Source organism: Urtica dioica, chromosome 1 (genome assembly GCF_054948205.1).
Source record: "Urtica dioica subsp. dioica isolate 48M chromosome 1, U.dioica_male_clone48M_v1_H2, whole genome shotgun sequence".
Lineage (NCBI taxonomy): Eukaryota > Viridiplantae > Streptophyta > Magnoliopsida > Rosales > Urticaceae > Urtica > Urtica dioica.
The window spans coordinates 13,721,731-13,742,865 of NC_142756.1; the positions used below are offsets into that span (position 1 = coordinate 13,721,731).

General features: G+C 37.9%; 1 protein-coding gene across 1 annotated transcript; it reads right to left on the reverse strand.

The window, feature by feature from the left end:
* Nucleotides 1-7,355: 7,355 nt before the first annotated feature.
* Nucleotides 7,356-15,230, reverse strand: LOC149407354 (uncharacterized). Its single transcript, XM_089613094.1, has 9 exons — nt 15,124-15,230; nt 13,053-13,160; nt 9,829-12,942; nt 9,499-9,741; nt 9,263-9,421; nt 8,994-9,173; nt 8,741-8,899; nt 8,476-8,634; nt 7,356-8,012 (listed from the first exon to the last, which is right to left on the reverse strand). The coding sequence occupies exons 2-9, from the start codon at nt 13,134-13,136 to the stop codon at nt 7,758-7,760; spliced, it is 4,353 nt and encodes a 1,450-aa protein (XP_089469220.1). The 5' UTR covers nt 13,137-13,160; nt 15,124-15,230; the 3' UTR covers nt 7,356-7,757.
* Between the last annotated feature and the right edge of the window lie 5,905 nt (nt 15,231-21,135).

The window sequence follows — 21,135 nt, forward strand, 5'->3', positions numbered from 1 at the left end:
CTTACTCTTTGATATCTCTAATCTCGTTTAGGATATTGTGTATCATTGTTATGACGCCCAGGCCGTTAGCTGGAGTAACCCCTTGCTCGGGAGGAGTTATTTATCGCCTATTGTTTGACTCTTGGTTCATACGGTGATTCTTGTTTCTAGGAGCCGTCGAACGCATTAGGTCGGGCGCTAAGATGCTCTCACAGATCTTCGCCGCGCGCGTTGCGGTGGACGATTAGATGATATCTTAGATCTTGGTTAGCTGCACGGATGCACGAGTTTCGTCTTGGACGTCTTGTCCTTTGTGCGCCCTGGCTTTCCACAACATCTTCCTTCTAACCAAGTCAGTCATGGGTCGAGCGTCGAGAGTTTCCTTCCTGGGAAACAACAGGTGCATTCTTTGTCTTACGTCGAGGATTCGAAGGCCCGACTCCATTCATGACGGTGAAAACCCTTCATTAGCGAGATAAGTCTCGGTGTATTCGGAATCCTCAAGACCCTCGTAATTAGGATCATCATCTTAATCTTCATTGACATTCTTGGGCTCAATCTTAGAACTGAAACACATATTGGTGATCATTTATCTGTAACTAACATGATCTTTTCTTTGTGTCATAATACCTTCATTCAGATTGCCAATCACACCATCAATAGGATGATTCTTATGAACCCTTGTCAAAAGGCCTCTGCTTTCTTTGACATGTTCCATTTCTTTATCGGAATCAACCTGGTCAGTGGGTTCAAGCTCGTCAATGAAAATGTTGCCCACATTGTTAAGACACATATCTCCTTACATAAGTACTAACAATATGACTGTCATCCTCATCATCTGAACTTACAATCTCAGCAGGATTGTGATTGATTACAACATTAATATAGTCCATCATAAATTTAGTGCGCTTATTAAAGACATGGTAAGCATGACTATTTCTAGAGTATCCAAGAAAATACATTTGTCGCTCATTGAAACATAACAATTTCGTGACAACATGGTCACGAAATTTAATTTTGTTGGCGAATTCGCCAAGAATCACTTGATTGTTTGACAAATAGTAGTTTCCAAGGTAGTGTCACATGGGGGTTGAAATTTTAAAAATAAATTAAAAAAATGATATAAGAACCATGAATGCCATCCTTACATGAGATCATGAGAAAATGACTTGTATTATGTTGTTGAGATATACTTCCTTATTAATGTTATTCTTTAAAAATTCAAGAAAATTATATATTGTAAGGGACATGGAAGCAATCTATGTTAATTTTCAAATTTACATAATAAAACGTGTCATCATCTCATGATCCAAATGTGACCTCGTTATCTCATTTTGTTGAGATATACTTCCTTACTAATGTTCATTTTTTTTTGGTATCGTCAAAGAATTTACTAATTTTTTACGGAATTTACTGATTTTGGATAAATTGGTATAAAAGATTTCATATCTCGTGACAGTGTTGTCACGAACGCGCAGGTTTTCGTGACAACGTTGTCACAAATTCCCAGTTTCGCACGGATTCCCAGTTTCGTGACAACATGATCACGAAATTTAAACTTGAAATAAAACATGATCAAGACTTATCTTAAAGAAAGTAGTCTCCGACATTTTCATGTTGATTCCAAAATTGTTGAAAACGAATGTTGAAATCAAGAGCTATGGACTTTTAAAATCTATGTTTTTGTCTTTCATTCTTTTTCTCTCTTCCTTTTGTTAGGAATAATATTGCCCACTTGAAGATAATGAATAAATGATTACTAAATTCGATAATAAGATTACTTTATTAGCATTATATGATTAGTGGGTTGAGTTCTAAACAATTAGAATCAATAACAACTATCTTACATAGCCTCCGTATTAAACTGAGTCACGTGCTGGGCACCTGAGTTCGGACGGTGAGCTAAAACGAGGTCGATGACTGATATACGCCTGGAAAGCTATATCTAAAGTCATATATGTGGAACAAATAGGTGAAGGCTGATCACTATGTGAGAGCATTCTACACTTGTGGTAAGTGTACGACTTGGACAGGTCTTGGTGTAGATGTGTAGTTTAAGGACCGTTACGACACACTAACCGAGGCCACTATGATAGTCACAGTGAGACTTGATCTAAATCCTGAAGTGATCATGGACACTGGGTTATGTTACTGAGCTCTTTGACTCATTCGCTAAAAGGCTATTCATGCTAATCACAGCTTATGTCTTGAGAGTTTTCTCAGAGCATAATTCGAGTGGGAAATGATTTACAGATACGGAATCCAGCCTTCCTGAAAGAAGGCTAATGTTCTCTCACCTAAGGGTTGATTCCAGAACCGATAGATTGCTAGCACTTTCGAAGTAAGTAACGTTCGAAAGAATCTTTCGCTGGGGAAACAACAATGCTTAGGGCTAATATGTATCAAGAGAAGTATAACGGAATAAATTGACTTCTCTCGATACGGGTTGAACCTGGAGGATCTTGATCACGAACTGACTATATCAGTGGACACTCGTCACGATGAGTAAATACAATTCTAGTATAAAGGAGAGTTCAGTCTTGGCTTACAAGGTGGAGTATTTGACCAAGATTAAACGAATCGATGGAAAAAGAGAAAAGACTATTTCGTCTTTTTCATCAGATTTGTTAAGCTTCTATTACTAGGTTCATAGTCCCCGATTCGGCTCTGATAAAGACGGATAAGAACTTTCGTATAATAATGTTTATCATTATTAATCTCACTTGCTGTAATTGTGATTGACAGCATTAATTCTGGAAAACAGGTATTCGCAGAATTAAATAAATATTTATGGTATAATTGTTTGATCAAGTAAATAAACAATTATTAATTATTTGTTTATTGTTGGACCAAGTAAATAAATGATTAATTGAGTTTTAAGCAATTGGGCCTTGCACAAAATATGAAAATCGGATTTGGGAATTTCGGCATAGGGGTTGCGCAAATCCCCATTGGCCGTGTGCCTAAAATTCGACTTTTTTCAATATTGGTATTTACCAATATTTTCTCTTTAGTTGTTTAAATAAAGGAGAGAGAATAATATAAGATATTGTCCTATATTTTCTCCTTATTTAAAGGAAAGTATTTATGAGAATATATGAGAATATATTTAAAGGGAAATAATATATTCCCCTTTATTCTCTCACTAAATAAAATATTCTCTATTTAAATAGAGAATAATATCCCATAGATATTGATCTGATGGATGAGAGAAAAAGTAGGATTCACTTGTTGAGATCCAATGACCTAGATTTAATCCACTACTGTGAACACAATAAAAGGAAATAAAATATTCTGGAAGATTCCATGAATATCTCCTTTTACTACTATAAATATGGGTTCATGAGAAGGCAAAAATAAGCAATTATTTGGTGAAAATTTCGTGCATCCTAGCCTCTCCTTGGCCGTGAATCTGCCTCTCCCTCCCCTCGGAAATTCGTTTACATTCTTAGTAAAATAAGAGAGAGATCTCGAAACACCTAGTTTCGTGATCTAGTGAGATAAAGATTGTGCCCACTCATCTTTCTTATTCGTCTCGGAGATTACGTTTCGGAAGACTAAGGTGTCATCCTAGAGTCCTTCATCAAGACGACGCAAGGAGTACGCGATTGGTTTAGGAGCGTTCTGTAGCTGAACCGAAAATCAATGTAAGTATTCGTTTTTCGCTCAAATCGGTTGCTTGATAAATATGCTCTCGTGAATTAAATTAATTAAACATAACTAGATCTTGTTAATTATAACCATAATTTAATTAACTTATGATCAGCGTAATTAATTATTTTTCCGCATTAATATGGTTATATGGTGGAATCATCTCAAACGAGTCGCATCAGAACGATTGTTCGTGTCTGATACGCGCTTGATTCCCCCGACACCTTTTATTTTTTTAATTAAAATAAACAGGATACAAGGCAAGTGAAAATGGTCATTACAAAATTCAAAGGATAAAATGGAAAAAAAATATTTATCATTATTAATATATTATATTAAAATACTTAGGGAAAACAGTAAAATTAAAATTATCTTTACACAATTCTAGAATAAAGATTAAAAGAGAACAAAATATTTCTCTTTCACTTGATTTTATTTGTGACTTTTTTTTTTAAAATACACAAAAGGTGAAAATGCACATTTTTTTTATTAATTTTTTTTAATTGTAGAATAAGAAATATCCCTAAATTGTAAGTTCTTGAGTTTTTTTTTTTTTTTTTTTTTTTTTTTCCTAGTACGCCAACATTTAGAGAATAATGGCATCGTTTGGCACAGCTTTGTTTTTAGGGAAAATATCACATTTATACCCTGTGTTTTAGTGAAATGTCGAGTTTAACCCTCGGTTTTCAAAAATGTCGAGTTCATACCCTCTGTTTAACTAAAATGACGAAATTATACCCTGAAATGAATAACAGCGTCACAAATCTCCCTTTTATTGATATTAACTCTTATATAAGAAAAACCAAATCAAATCTAAATCAGTGCCCTAACTTCCAAATTCTCAATTTTGAAATAAAAATAGCCTTAAATTGAAATTAAATAATAAAACTCATACCTCCTAAGAAATGACTTCATTCCGTGTTCGAATTGTAACTCTAAATTCTGGATTCTCTGTTCGAATATGCGATTTTGATGACTATCAACTATCGATGTTTACCCATTTGCCTCTTTCTGTGTTCTTCACGATTAAGAGACTGTTGTTTATTTTTTAGTTTTTAAATAAATTACATATATGGCGCGAATAAATAAAGATAATTGGTGTTTATATATACATATTATAGTCAACGTCAATGAAAAGTCAATAAAAAGAATATTCGTGACACTGTTGTCTATTTCAGGGTATAATTTCGTCATTTTAGTTAAACATGTGGTATAATTTCGTCATTTTAGTTAAACAGAGGGTATGAACTCGACATTTTTGAAAACCGAGGGTTATACTCGACATTTCACTAAAACACAGGGTATAAATGTGTTATTTTCCCTTGTTTTTAAAAAAAGTGCTTTTAGATTCAGTTTTTGAAAAAAACAGTTTTTTTCAAAAACTGACAAGGTGTTTGGTAAACTGTTTATAAAACAGTTGTTGCTGGTAACAAAAACTGATTTAGCGTTTGGTAAAATAAATATATTATAGTAAAAAGACTAAAATAGACATAAAATAAATATTTAACAGTGCTATGGATAATCACGTGAGGATATTAAAGTAATTTTATATCAGATACAAAAACGCTTTTTCTAAAAGCTAAGATTCTTAGCTTTTGTGACTCATGTACAATTTTTAAAATCGTTTTTGAATTTTTTTCTAAAAACTGTTTTACCAAACAGTAAGATTGCAGTTTGGTTTTTGCTAACAACAAAAACAGGCTTAAAAAAGCTGTGCCAAACACGCCCAATGTCTAATGTCTAGTCATTGTCCACTAATGCCACCGCATGCTAATAAGAGCCAACATAGTTTTTTACCCTTTTCATATTAATGCTTATGCAGGTCAAGTTGAATAAATTTTGTCGTTTTTCTTCTTCCTTTATTTTCAACAAGCAATAGGCCCCGGCGTTGCCCGAGAGGTTTGATAAATTTTAATTTAGATAATAACGTGAACGTTTTGCAATTGTTGGTTGTCACTTGTCATACGTAAAAGTTAGCATTTTTTTACCACTTTTTAATATATATTTAAACCATTTTAATTAAATAATAACTCATATATAAAAAAAAATTAGAAATTATAAGTTGTAATAATAATTGTTATCATTTTAAAATTAGTTTAGAGAATTTTCATTTTGAGAGCCATTTATGGAATTTTCGTTTTTTGGAGTTGTTTCTGGAATTTTTCGTTTTTTAAAGTTGTTTTTGGAATTTTGTTATACGGTTACTTATGTAATTTTAAAACTTAAATGAGTATTTATGGAAATTTAAAAAAAAATATGGAGTTAAAATCTGACTTTTGCTTTATATATATATATAATAATGTCAGCGAAGGAATGAAGATTCCTTGAAATACGTTTTTTTTATGTATGAATAGAAAATGGTAATGGTAATTTTTTTATCTAGCTCACATTGGCTGCATCCTTTAAAATTCTAGCTCAACTATTACTTAAATTAGAGAATTAACCCAATCCACTATCAAACAATATTATATTCATATCTTACCTCTCATCAAATATACATCAAATTTTCGCATCCGACTCCAAATCCTTCAATCCTCCGATATTGCCTCCGAACTCTCCGTCGATTTCGAATCCTTCAATCCTCCGATATTGCGTCCGACCTCCTTTTCTGCCACCAATTTTCTGATTTCGCCACTTCCGAAGCCGACGAAGACGTCTCCGTTCTCATACTTGGAAAAAAGGGTAAGTAAATATTATTTCCAATTCAATTAACCCATAGAACACCATAATCGAAACCCTAGCCCGCATCTCCGATCAATTCTCTGTTAGATTAACTATAAAATATGGTAAATAATATTTTCAATTCGATTAACCCATTGAACACCATAACCGAAACTCTGAAACTTTAATGGTAAATAATATTTACAGTCGGGTCATTCGATAGTAAATATTATTTACCATTCGAAAAAGCAAAATACTTGTCTCCGATTTGGCGAACGATTCCATGATTCAAATCCGATGATGAATAATTGGAAAAAATTTGGAATTAACAAACAAATAAGAACGAAGTTTTATGAAACCAATGGCAATTTTGGAAGTATGAGAAATATGAGCTATATCCCTAAATAAATAGATAGCTGGGCTATAATTTAAAAGTCCCCTCTATATGTAGGCTACTTATTTGAGCACTTCTCCTCTCTAAAAAATAAAATAACGTGGAATTATATCTCACGGTAACATTGTATATATATATATCTATATATAGATATATATATATATATATATAGATATATATATATAGATATATATATATATATATTTAATTTTATGTTGTATTTACGCGGTAGCATAATAGATTTTTATATTTGTCCAATCTCATATTTATATGCATCTGTTTTTGTAACATTGAATACTAATGTCCTCACTACAAAAAAAAAAAAAAATAATAATAATAATAATAATAATGGGTATTGTGTATGTGTTAATTCCTCACTATAATTAGGGTAACTATATACTAATAAGTATGACCAAGGTTTCACAGAATTAGATCATGTTGCTCGCTCTAACATGGCTAGAAAAATATTAGTTTTTTTTTTTGTTTTGTTTTGTTTTGTTTTTTGTTTTTTGTTTTTTTTTTTGTTGTTGTTGCAAATATTGGTTTCCGATATTATAGGGAACAAGGTATAATTACCGAATAGAGAGACCTCTCATAATGAGTACGTTTTGTCATTTTGCTGACTTCAAAAAGGTGCCAAAAATGAAACCAGATCATTGTTGAAACAAAATTACAAAGAACATAAAGCTGCTGTATCTCCATATCAATCAAAGAAGAAAAAAAAAATACATACAAACATATGATAAATAAACAAACGGGCAAGTATACCGCTTTGCCTGAGACCAAACTAAATACAATCATATGATATAGCACCAGAGGAATAGAGATTAAAACAATTTCCCTGACCAAATTATGTCAAAAACCTTATACTCAGAAAACACACAGACAAAGCTTTCAAGTATGCTCTCTGAATAACTTAAAACCAAAAGGCAATGAAAAAAGAAAAAAAAAATGATGTGTATGAAAAGAAGGAAAAGAAGCTGGGATACCAAGAATCGAAGACCAAAGAAAAAAAAAAAAAAAAAAAAAACCCAGTTGGACAACTAGGTACCATTAACACGAGAAGACAAGACTAGTATCGTTTTCCGAGGATTACGCCGAGGATCACCGACACAATCGCGACACCCAAGATGAGCTTGATGGTCATTAATGGAGAGTGCTCAGCGACCGGAGCGTGTGTTGTCTCGGTCGAGGAAGATGTTTGAGCAGATACGGCTTCGGATTTCTTCTTGCCCTTCCTTTTTGTCGGGGCGGTGAAAGTCAAACCAATGTCCCGGGATTTGACTTCCACTCCGTCCTTGTGCACGCCCTGAACGCTTGCCTCGGCCTGAAATATGGTTATTTTGTGCGTTAGATAAGACTGATTGCCAAGCAATGCTCATTAGAAGATCCGTTTAGCCTCTCTTTGGAACCCGGAAAATGTAAGCGAGAAAAATGCGTAGTAAAATTGGGGAAACTCAGATCTCCCTTGGAAATAAAAATTGAAAATTAAATCCAAGGAACTTCACGTGTGCGTGGATTTCATTTTCCTTATCTCAAACACGTGTTTCCAATTTCTTCCTCGATTTTGAATTTCCCATCATTCTTTCCATCAAACTTTCTAAACACTTTCAAATAAGAATGGGAACATATTAATGTACTAAATTTTTCCCCCACAAATTTTTTTATTACTTTCAAGCAGAATAAATTTTCGAAAATTACTGAATTTTCCTCATCTTTTCTCGTTTCCTTTCAAAATGAAGGCATAGAAGCAATAGAAAAATGAAGAAGAAGAAGAAGAAAAAACAGACCTTTTCGGTTAATTTGGCTTCGGCTGATTTCAATTTGAGCTCAAGATCCTTGACTTGCTGCTCAAGATCAGTGGTCTTTTTCTTACTTTCTTCAACCCCTTCCTGGGACTGCTTTGCCACAGAATCTTTCTCCAAGTCCTTCTGAGAATGCAGATCCTTCTGTTGGGTTCATGTAAGAACAAAGTAAATCAATGTAAATAATTTTCAATTCACTTCATTCAACTAAAAACACAACTCCGCTCGAAAGTGACTTAAAATTACGAACCAGCTCGGAAATTGTGGTCTGAGCGAGTTGCAAATCTCTCTGAAGTTGCACCACTTGTTTGTCCAATACATTTTTGTCCTCGAGCTTTTTAGCATAATCCTCCAGTTTGGATGCTAACTCAGATTCTCGCTTTGCAGATTCCGATTTGATGCTTTCGATCTACAGAGCGTCATGGGATGATCAGATCTTGGAAATAAATCGAGAACAAGAGATCTAGTCGAGAGTTTTTTATTATTTTTTTAATTATTGCTACCTCTTCTTTTAACTGGGCTTCGGTTTTCAGTATAACTTCTTCGAGCTGCGATTTGCTCTGCAGGAGATCTTGGTTATGTCGCTCCAACTCTGTCGTTGCTTTGTTCTTTATTTCAACCTCTTCCTGAAAACGCTTTGCCGCGGCTTCTCGTTCCTCGTCTTTCTGACTATGCAACTCCTTCTGTTGGATTGACATTCGGAAAGAGATATGTTTCAGACAAACCGGCCAATTTTCAGCCTTAGATTTGTGAATTTTTAGAAAGTCCTAACCAGTTCAGCAATTGTGGAGTGAGAGATATGCAAGTCTCTTTGAAGCTGTGTCAATTTCTCATCGAGTAAATCTCTGTCTTGGACTCTCTGTGAATGATCCTCCAGCTTCAGTGTCAGATCTGCCTCTCTTTGAGCCGAGATCGATTGAATGCTTTCTACCTAAAAATATTGCTTGAATCAGAATTCTTTTTCTTTCAAGCTTGCCAAAAAATAAATAAATAAATAAATTATTTTACCTCATCTTTGAGCCGGGCTTCGGTTTTGAACAAAAGGTCTTCGAGTTCCTTCGTCCGAGCTTCAAGGGCATCCTTTCCGGCGATCTCAGCTTTAAGAATCTCGCTCTCCGACTTCAAAGCATTAACGTTCTCTTTGTTTTCCTTCAGTTCAGTTTCAAGCTGAAGAATCACAGACTGAAGCTCTTTCTTCGTGCTCTGAAAAGTCTCGTTGAGCAGGTTGTTCTCGTCCATAACCGAAAATATCTGTGCAATGAAAAGTAAAAGAAAAAAACTTAGAAAAATATCAAGAAATAATTTCTCAAACTCAACACGGGGTTTCATGTTCCAAACCTGAGATTGTAGTTTCTCGCTTTCGGTAGCAAGTTGTAGCATCAAATCTTCCACGGCCTTGTTTGAGCTACTTAGCTTTTCGGCAGTTTCCTCTTTCTCAGTCAGAGCCGCAGAGAGTTTCTCTTGAAGGTCACTGGATTTAGCCTCGTTCTCAGCTAGTTCCTGAGTGAGCTTCATGTTGGTCTCAGATAGCTCTCTGGTCTCGGCCTCGAACTGGGCTGACTTCCTCTGAAGCTCGTCGACCATGCTCTCCAGTTGCTTCAGCTTCAAGAAAGTCTCTTCAAGCTCGGTTTTCCTGCTCTCCGAGACCGAGGAGGTCTCGCGGCACTGTGCATCAAAGGAACTCAGTTGAAGTTCGAGAGCGCTCAGCTTCTGAGACAGCTCGCTCGCCTCAATCTCTCTCTGGGCGAGTTTCTGAGCCGAATCTTTCAGCTTCGCTTCGGACTCGGAGTGAAGATCAAGCGCCCTCGAGTGCTGAACCGCGAGCTCAGCTACACTGCTCTTGTGGGATTCGAGCTGCAGGGTCGTATCCTCTTTCTCCAAGAGCGCAGAGTTCAACAGCTCTTGAAGCTCGTCGACCTTGCCTTTAAGTTGAATGTTGGTCTGCACTAAAAGCTCGTTCTCTGACAAAGACTGAGAGGATTTTTCCTCGGATTCCGAAAACTTTCTCTTAAGCTCTTCGATCTCACTGCTCAATGACGCAGATTTTCCAGCTTCCGTGACCAACTGTTCCTCGTAAGCCTTTACTTGTTCCTCAAGAAAGCCTAGTTTCTCAGAGAGAGTCTTTGCCTCAGTGTCTCTTGCCGCAAAACTCACTGTTGCCTCCTGAATCTTGACCTCTGAGTCCTTCTTCACAGACTCGTGAAGAAGCTCGAGCTCCGAGTGCTTTTGGGTCGTCTCGTGGATGAGCCTTCCTTGGTCCTCGATCTTCGCCTCATAAGCCTTCACTTGCTCCTCAAGAAAACCAAGCTTCTCGGAGAGAGTCTTTGCCTCGGTGTCTCTTGCCGAGAAACTCACTGTTGCCTCTTGAATCTTGACCTCCGACTCCTTCTTCAGGGACTCGTGAAGAAGCTCGAGCTCCGAGTGCTTCTGGGTCTTCTCGTCAACAAGCTTTGCTTGCTCTTCAAGCTTCGCCTGGTGAGCCTTTACTTGTTCCTCGAGAGCAGCCAGCTTCTCAGAGAGAGTCTTCGCCTCAGTGTCTCTCGCTGCAAAAGTCACTGTCGCCTCCTGAATCTTGGCCTCCGAGTCTTTCTTCACCGACTCGTGAAGAAGCTCGAGCTCCGAGTGCTTCTGGGTCGTCTCGTCGATGAGCATTCTTTGCTCCTCGATCTTAGCCTCGTAAGCCTTTACTTGTTCCTCAAGAAAACTCAGCTTCTCGGAGAGAGTCTTTGCTTCGGTGTCTCTTGTCGTGAAACTCACTGTCGCCTCTTGAATCTTGACCTCCGAGTCCTTCTTCAGGGATTCATGAAGAAGCTCGAGCTCTGAGTGCTTCTGGGTCGTCTCGTCGACAAGCCTTGCTTGCTCCTCAAGCTTCGCCTGGTGAGCCTTTACTTGTTCCTCGAGAGCAGCCAGCTTCTCAGAGAGAGTCTTCGCCTCAGTGTCTCTCGCTGCAAAAGTCACTGTCGCCTCCTGAATCTTGACCTCCGAGTCTTTCTTCACCGACTCGTGTAGAAGCTCGAGCTCCGAGTGCTTCTGGGTCGTCTCGTCTATGAGCCTTCTTTGCTCCTCAATCTTAGCCTCGTAAGACTTTACTTGTTCCTCAAGAGAGCCCAACTTCTCAGATAGAGTCTTTGCCTCAGTGTCTCTCGCCACGAAACTCACTGTCGCCTCTTGAATCTTGACCTCTGAGTCCTTCTTCAACGTCTCGTGCAGAGCCTCGAGCTCTGAGTGCTTCTGGGTCGTCTCGTCGATAAGCCTCCCTTGCTCCTCGAGCTTCGCCTCCGCGTACTTTAGCTTTTCTGCAACCTCGCTTTCCCTCGCCCCGCCGGCCTCGAGATCTTTCCCGATGCTCTCGAGCCTCCCCTGAGTCAGGCTCAGCTCGCTCTGCAGCGATTCGAGAAGATTTTCCGTCTCTGCGAGCCTCTCCGCAGTCGCACCCGACTCGGCCTCGGACCTCTTCTTCTCCTCCGCCGCAGCACTCAACGCCTCGACTAACTCCTTTTCCTTCTCCCCGGCCTCACGGACGGCGATCTCAAGGCTCGCCGACCTCGCCCGGAACGCCTCGAGCTCCGAATCGAGCTCGGCCGCCCTGTGGGAGACCTTCTTCGACTCAGACTCCGTCTCCAAACACCTCTTCTCCATCGCCCCGATCTTGTCCTCGAGCTCCTTCACCCTGGTCCTCTCGGCCTCGACCGACCCCTCGAGCTCGGCTCGGAGCCTCGTAGCCTCTTCCTCGGAGGACCCGAGCCTCTTCTCGAGCTCGGCGCTCCTCGAGAGAGCCTCCGCGAGAGCCAACTCGACCTTGGAGGAGCTCTCCTCGTAGCGCTTCAGCTTCTCCTCGAGCTCGCCGCAGAGCTCCCTCAGCTTCTCCGACTCCCTCGCCGCCTTCTCGCCGGACTCCGCCGCAGAAACCCTCGCCTCCTCGACAGACCTCTCGAGCTCCGACGACCGCCGAGCCTCGGCCTCTGCGGCCGATCCGCTCTCGCGGTGGAGCTCCTCGTACCTCTTGGCCTCGCTCGCCTTTGCACCGAGCTCCTCCTCGAGCTCAACGAGCCGCCTCTTCGAGCCCTCGAGAGCCTCCCTCGCCTCCGCCGCCTCCTTCAAGGCCTCAGCCTGAGCGCTGTACTTCTCCTCCGTCTCCGCGACTTGCTTCTCGAGCTTCCTCTTGCCTTCCTCAAGATCTTCGCACTTTTTCCCGGTCTCTTCGATCCTCTCCTTCGCCGCGGAAACCTCGCTCCTCAGCTGCGAGATCTCCGACTCCGAGCTCTTCAGCGCGCCAGAGAGCCTCCCGAGCTCGACCTCGAGCTCCTTCGCCTTTTCTTGCGCCTCAAGCAACTCTCTGCTCGGAGAATCGCCGGAACTCCTCTCGACTTTGATGAATTCTCCGTCTAGGGCCGTTTCTTCGTCTTCTCTCTTCAACTCCTTCTCAACCTTCACGTCACCATTATTATTTGCCTGCGAAATCGGCTCAATCAGAAATCATTTTTCATCAAAATCCTCTCCCCTAAACACGACAATTGATGAATTTGCTCTGGCATTTGAAACATACACAAGAAAACCCTTACCTTAATGGCATCAATCTTTGGCTCGGCTTCATCGACGGTCTTCGTCACCGGAACTTCAACGCTCACTTGTGTATCGTCAGCCATTTTCGAATCAATCAATTGATCTCTCTGTTTTCGACACGCAAATCAGGAATTAGGTTTTGATGTAATAAAATTTGGAAAAGAAAAATACCAGTCTAAAAGGGGTAATTGTGTAAATTGAGAGAAAGATCGAATAGTACGGACACGGACATGATATCTTGATTAGTGGGGACTGTGGAGAGAGACACATGAATTATTTTGCGTTATTACCAGATTTCGACTATAGTGTTTGAAATGTGTGCCAATCTATCGGAGACAAATTAAACATTATTTTCTAGTGGTAATCATCAAAATCATATCAGCCTATGAGTTGTATTTCTTTTCCGTATATTAAAGCCAATGTAACAAACCTAGTATCACTATTGGTTAACAATTTATGCTTTCACACTCCATAAGAAAATGATTCATCGGAATTTATTACAAAAAAAGGAAGAGTAGATTTGCAATTTGCTATAAACTGTACTAATGTGACAAAAGTACATGCAAGAATAAGACTGTATGGATACATAAAATGACCTGCCATGATGGCCCACAAGGTAGATCTCACCACGTGAATATTATTTTCATGTGAAAAAATTCATCTACTTCGTGGGGCCTAAAAAATATTCTCTTGAAAATCAACTTACTAGTATAATGCAAAATAATGATAATAATAATAATACTAATGCGAAATGAGATTAGATCTTGCTAAAACATAAAATAGAATGGGAGTGAAAGCTAACTTTTAAAACATATGAAGATACCAAGAACAATCTTAAATGTTTTCAATTGACTAATCCTACCCGTATAATCACGAAGGGTCCCACGTGGACGGCTGATATTGCTTTAAAAATTGGATGCACAGAAAATGGGTCCCACTAATTTGTTTTTAACTTTAATTAGTTTAGTGAAAAGCATCCCTCAAATTGCCTTTCTTTCCCCCCGAAGCTAAAGCCGGTCCACTCTGGACAGCTAGCAATCTTTTTCTTTCGTTTTCTTTTCTATCTTTCCTTTTTGTAATTTAATCCCTAATTTTTTTTTTTATTCATGAGGACCATTATTAATATTAATTACAATATTGCAATCTAATTCTCTGTCACAATGCTTAAGACAAGCTGCTGATCGAAATCATCAATAGCCTATTGGAAATTAATGATGATTTAAGACGAGGATTAACTTTGATCATTAGATCTTTACATGCTTATGGTGGAAACTTTAAAAATCTGATTAACTATCCGTTTAAAACAAAATCAAATTTCAATTCCCAACTTGAATTAATTATTTCTTTTAATATTCAGTTATTAGTGGTTGGACCTACAACTAGTGCTTCTACAAAATATGAGCTTAATACCACCCAAATTAGACGTGACCCTAAATTAAAAAAAAAATGGTGTTAGATTATTCTTTTACTACTCGATGAACCATATATTTTAATATTTAGAACTACCAAAAAAAAAAAATTGAGGTTTACATGTGGGAGAAAAGTTTTATGGAAAAAAATTTATTTTTGATATCAGAAACTGAACTTCGCTGCCAAATACACAAAAACAATTAGAGATGAAAAATGACCAAGTGAAGTGATCGCCAACTATGTCGTTTTGAAGGAGAAAAAAAAAAAAAGCTCTGTAGCTTTGATCTTGTAAACAGAGATTGTAAACAGAGAGATATGGTTTCTCCGATTTCTGTGATTCATTTGGAGACTAGAAACAGATAATCGAAGCATATATATATATACTAAATTGAAAAACTAGATTCATACGCTGATCCAAGCCATGAAATTTTTTTTAAAAAAAATCATATTTTCTGCATATAACATATTTGACAGACATAACAAATATCGATCGAGAAATCAATATATTTTCTGCACATAAATTTTTTTAAAAAGGACAATCCAGAAACAGCTATAGCCTATAGCAGAGACAGATTTCAATCCCCGTATCCGCATCGGACTGAACAACGATAAATAATGATAAAGAAAATAAGGGAAAAGAAGGATTGGAAAAGTGCTCACCTATCTTTTAATCTCTGTTTCGAAAAATAAATTTTCCAGTTGAATGGAAAATGGAAGCTGACGATGATGTTGAACACTTTTTTTTTTTTTTTGTAAGAGAGTAAGTAATTGAGAGAGAAGAGAGAGAGATTCCCAGAGTATATATACTAGGCAAGTAGGTTCCACTTTAGTCTCTGCCTTGTGGGACAGTCTTGGTGGGGCCCAGTTGATTAGTTGGATTGGAACGGCGCGTTTTCGCTGACTCGTCCTTCGCCCCTTGATTTCTCTTTATTTTCGAGATTGCCCGCATCTCTGCTGGCTTGTTGTTTTTCTGATTTTTCGGTATATAAGGGGATTAGAGATTATGCTAAATTGTACAAGGATAAAAACATCTGAGAATTCTAAAAATTTTCGAAAAGTAAAATTAATAAAACTCTAAAATTTTATATTACATCGTTAGAATTTTCGAATGGTAAAATTAAGTGAAATTTGTTGTAACTAGCCAAGTTTGTCATTTTTTGGGGAATAACCAAAGTTTCATTTTATTAAGCGAATAGCCTATATTTTCGGCTCAGACTATAACGCCATTGGTAAATTCGCGAATATGTTAATTTAATTAACCTACTGGAGTGAGATATGTTAATTAATTAACTTATTATTTGAATATTAGTTTAGGTTTTGATTTTTTGTGAGTAAAGTTAATTTACTAAATGATTGAATTCGGAATTAGGTTAATTAGTTGAATGCTTTGAATATCAATTGACTTAAGTTATGATTTTTGTAAATTTTTTGTGAATTTCAAATCCTTCACGAATCAGTTAATTAATTAACCTAACTCACTCCAGTAGGTTAATTAAATTAACCGATTCGCGAATTTACAAAGTGTCTCTCCTCAATCTCCTCCATCGCCGCCGATTTCCTCTCCGCCCCCGATTCCTCTCCCCCCGCCGATTTTCGAGTCAATCTGAGCCGTCGATTCTCCGAGCATCGCCGCCGCCGGAGCTCGACGGAATCGACGCCGTCTATGGCGGATCTTGACGGCATCTATGGCGGATTTCGCCAGCGACGTTAGGGGTCAGCAACGAGGATGGACGACGATTGGCGACGACGCGGTGGCGTGAAATGGATCGGCGGCGTGAAGTGGATCGGTGGCGTGAAATGGACGAAGATGGGAACGAGTTTAGGTTTTTAGAAAATTGAGTTTTGCTCTTATATATGAGGGTAATTTAGGTAGTGAAATATTAATTGGGCTATTCACTTAATTTACTCAAACTTGGGTTATTCTCCTAATATTGGTGGGTTGATTGAGTTAGTATGCTCACTCTCCCGTAACAATGTTCATTTGGTGTCAAAATTACATCAAATATTTAAACATTATTATAATTCAATTAAGTAATAATATTTAATTAAAAGTAAATATTTTAATTAATTCAAGTTTATTCAATATGTTTTTAACTGTTTGACGTTTTGTTTATAATCTAAATTAATTTTTTTCAATACCACTTCGATTGAGCCAATAATTAAAAAAAAAAAAAAAAAAATTCTAGATATCAAACCAAATTGAGCCGATAATTAATAATAATAATTTATAGATATCAAACCTAATGAAGTCGGTAGTTAAAAGATAATACTATAAATACTATTACTACAAATATCTTAACATTACAAGAAAATACTAATACAACGATAAAAAGCGACCAAAAAAAAAAGTTAAACTTATAAAACAACAATAGCAATAAAAAAAAAATTTAATCGTGTATTATTTATTTCTTAAATTTTTTTGGTATTATCTATGTAATGAAATTTATTAATTTTCACTTTTATTCACAATATTTTTTATTTTTAAATAATTTATTATTAATTTATACTATATGTTAGACATAATTGATAGATAAAACACAATTACATTTATATATATCTAATTAGACATTACAAATAACTAATTAAATTAAGAGACTTAATCTAAAATTATTTGGATTAAAAAACCTAATAAAAAATTATAATATTAGAATATTTCTTTAGTGTAAGATATAATGTAATATGTTGGACTAAAAAATATATTTAGTCGTAAAAGTTACACCAAATTTGATATCTCCATTGGAGATTCTCTAAACAGTAGCAAAATAGATGTTCCATACGAAAATTAGTTAATATATTTCCATCAAGTATTATTAGCATCATTTAGTGACATATCCATCAGATATTCTCTCTCTATATATGTGTAATGTATAAACTTTTGTAACCGCTCGACTTGTGAATTTGAATAAAATGGACGAGTTTTAATTCAAATTCTTGTTGCATATGAGACGTCCTTAAATTTTAAATATCTTGGAAAATAATAATATTTAAGGTTGGCGAGATTTCGGAATAAGAATATTCGAGTAAACTCGATATTATTTCCGAATAAAATTATTCGGAATAGACTCGGAGATTTAAAAATCTCAAGAGTAAAAATAAATTCCGGAATCCCTTAAATATATTCAAGATAACGGGAAATAATAATAATTTTCTCGGTTATTTTTCAAGATTATTTTTAATTAATTAAGGACAAGATTGTGAGGTTTTATTTTAAAAGGACTTATGTGCAACATTTTGAAGGACGAGATTGAAAGAAAAAAAGAAAAGGGGGGTTGTTTTGGGAGAGACGTGTCAAATGTGGGTGGGCCATTTGTGCACGTGTGGCACGAGGAGAGGTTGCCACGTGGATTTCTTATTCCACTCATCCCTCCCTTGCACGGCCACCTCACCATTCTCTCTCTTTCCTTCTTTCTTCTTTTCTTTTCTTCTTCTTCTCTTCTTCTTCCTGTGTCTCTCGCGCAAGAACCAGACACAAAGAAAAAAAAAAAAAATTCGGCCATCATCACCGAGCTTCACCTTCACAACCCAACCTCACATTCTCTTCCTTTTTCCTTTCTTCTTCACGCCGCGCCATCATCCTTGTCGGGCTTCCATCGCGCGCGCTCCGAGCCGAGGAAGAACAACGCCGTCGAGAACCGCCGTGACGCCGGTGCAAGGAAAAAAAAAAACACCGGGAAGGAAGCGAGAACCCTCCGTGGAAGCAAATCTCACGGGTTAAGGTGAGAATTTCGTGTCCTTGAGTGAGATTTGAAGTTAGGGTTCTTAGATTCAAAAATTGGGAATTTTGAATCCGGGTTGAATTTGGTGAAATTGCTTGGTTTTAGTTGTTGTTTGGACTCGGTTAATGATGTTTGTAGCTCGAATTTGAGGTTTGAGTCCGAATTTCTTTGGCTTGGTTTTGTTTTGGCCGAAAATGTGATGAACTAGGGTTTGATTTGGGGCTTTTGATTTCTGCGAGTTAATTGGTGTTTCTGGATATGTGAATCTGATTGTTGTTAGTGTTTGAGGCTTTGATGATGACTCGTTATGAATTTTGAATATTTTGGTTGGATTTGATGCTTGGCCGTGAGTAGTTTTTGGCCGTGAGAATGGAATTTGGCTGTGTAATTCTTGAGACTGATTTGAATTGTTGATGTTCTGATTGTATTGAGGCTGTAATGAGAAAAATTGAGAATCCGGATGTTTTGGTTTGGTTATATGCTTGACCGTGAGTTTGTTGGTTATGTTTTTGGCCGTGTGAATTTCTGCTTGTGTATTGGTTGGCTAGGTGATTCATTTGTGGTCGTTTGGTATTAGAACGTTTCTGGATAATTGGATTTCGGATTAAGTGTACTTAATTTGGTGTTGGGTTCGGGATTTTTGAAATCGGGATTTGGTTTATGAAACTGATAAGAGTTGGAATTTAAGATGTTAACTCGTCGTTGGGTTCCAGGTTTGAATTACAGATCTTGACGGACGGACGGGAACCAGACGAGTCAAGGGCAACGAGATCAGTTTCTGAAGATATCAAGTGAAAGAGTTATCGAAATAAAGCTCGATTAACTCGTGAGTTTTAAATCGCTTATAGCGTTTAAATACTCTTAAATATGTACTTTCAGTATTTAAATAAATAATTTATAATTATTTATTTAATGATGTTCTTGAATTTAATTTAATTATTCGTTTGGAATTCTCGGTTATTTTGTTTTCGGATTATTGAATTTATTTGAGACTCGTGATTAATTGTTGAATTTTATTTCGTATCCATCTCGGTACGAGAATACGCGAGACTTGAATAAATTTAACTTTCGAAGAACCGGGGAATAATAAATTAAATTCTCGATTTCCGAACCAACTCTTATCCCGACAACGAACCCTATCCTCTTTAAGTAAACTTGAATCCAATAACTAACGGATACTCAACTCCGAATGCTAGTTCTTTCGACGTTTCGACAAGAGCCAAGTGCCTCGAAGAACGTGCGAAGCAAGACATCTACGGGAATCGTCGAGCCGTCTGTCGAACAATTCCAGGTAAGTGTGGAGACATAAGTCAACTACTTACCAAGGGAATAACCCTGTTTGTTTGTGCATTTGTTTGCTAGTAAACAAGAGTAGGTGAAAGCCCTAAAATGAATGAACTTAAAAGTTAAGGCTTCGGCCACTCTTGCTTTAAAATTTAGTTCGGGTACGCCCGTTAGGTTCAAACGCTAACTTGAACCAGCCACGTTTGCTATGTGTATAGTTAGACCTCTCTTCTAATTCTAGGAAGTAGGTTAGAATCGAGAGGACGGAAGAGCAATAGACTCTCGAATTCAATCGGGAGTAGAGAGTTCGAAAGTCACATTTCGAGCTTTCAGCTTAAAACACTTAACGAGCTTCAAAGGGAAATAATAATTTCTTTCGGGGTTTATCCCGTTACGCTCTTCCGTATATAAGTTTAACGTGTACGCTGTTAGCCGCAGAGTACCCAAACTTTAATTAAACTCGTGTCGGTGGTACCTACAAGTCAACGACTTGTGTTTGTGGCAGACCTAGGTGGTCTGTATGGCGCTGAGTACTCAAAACTGGGGAGAACCCAACGATAACGGGCAGTCGCCACGAGCGAACCCGATGGTAATGGGCAGTCGCCTAGAGTGAACCCATTCAGCAATGAGCAGTCGCCTCGAGTGAACTCATTGTCGTGCCAAGGGGGCACACATGCGCCGACGTCAGATGAAGATGGTACCACTAGTGGATCCCAGACAATCTTAAAACACCCAAGCCGCCGTAAGACTGCTGCTCGAGGTCTGAGGCTGGCTTATTGTCGTTGTGGAGATCGTAGCAGAAGAGGATGTACGGTCTTGCAGAACGACAAGTGAATAGATAGAGTGTGATATCACGCGTCAGTCATACTCTAATGTTATGTTCTAGTTATATCTAGCAATCATTCTGCATGCTTGTGTATTTGTTTGCACGTCACATGGCATTAGTCGTTTTACTTTATAGATAGACTCCCACTTACTGAGTCAATCGACTCATAGTTTTATGACCCTTGGTAATGTAGATAAGGGAAGCTGGTAAGCGGGAAACGAGATTGAAGACCGAGACCGAGCGCGTATTGCCTTGACCTATGGGCTATGGGGTTTCTTAATCGGGGGTTAGTGTCTTCTGTTAAAACGTTCCGGAACATATTTGTATAGGAGTCGCTATAAGACTCTAAGTTATAAAAGCGAAAAATTTCCCCGAATTTTCGCAAACTATTTTAATATATAAAAGTATTATGATCTATTGTTTAATATGAAAAATATGAGAGTTGATCGGTCGCGGCTCGTGGGCGAGCTGTCGCTCGCGGGTCGTGACAGATTTTGTGGTATCAGAGCCCCAGGTTTAGCCGTTTCTGTAGACTTGGGATACGTGTTCTCGGTATAGGTCGCGAGTATGCCATGTGATAGTGTTGTGCTTAGAGTCGACTTGTCTAGAGATAGGTTCGACATGATGCAGAATGAATTGCTAGGAGTTAGATCTCTCCTCCCCGATGAGATTCGTCTGTATCGCGATGCGATCACGTGAATTCCTTCGACCGCAAGTACGTTCAGTGTCGTGGGAGGCACCATCACTTAGGGGCCGGTGGATCGGTCTGACTTGTGAGTGGATGAGTGTCATCTCGACGTTTCACTGATCCCGTACGAATGTCACGATGACCCCTCCTTATTGGCC

Bases quoted from the DNA above. Each gene is read 5' to 3' on its own strand.
- LOC149407354 (XM_089613094.1), bottom strand. From the start codon at position 13,136: ATGGCTGACGATACACAAGTGAGCGTTGAAGTTCCGGTGACGAAGACC. The intron at 9,174-9,262 runs GTTAGGACTTTC...TCAATCCAACAG, and splicing joins ACTCCACAATTGCTGAACTG to AAGGAGTTGCATAGTCAGAA. The intron at 8,635-8,740 runs GTTCGTAATTTT...TGAACCCAACAG, and splicing joins AGACCACAATTTCCGAGCTG to AAGGATCTGCATTCTCAGAA.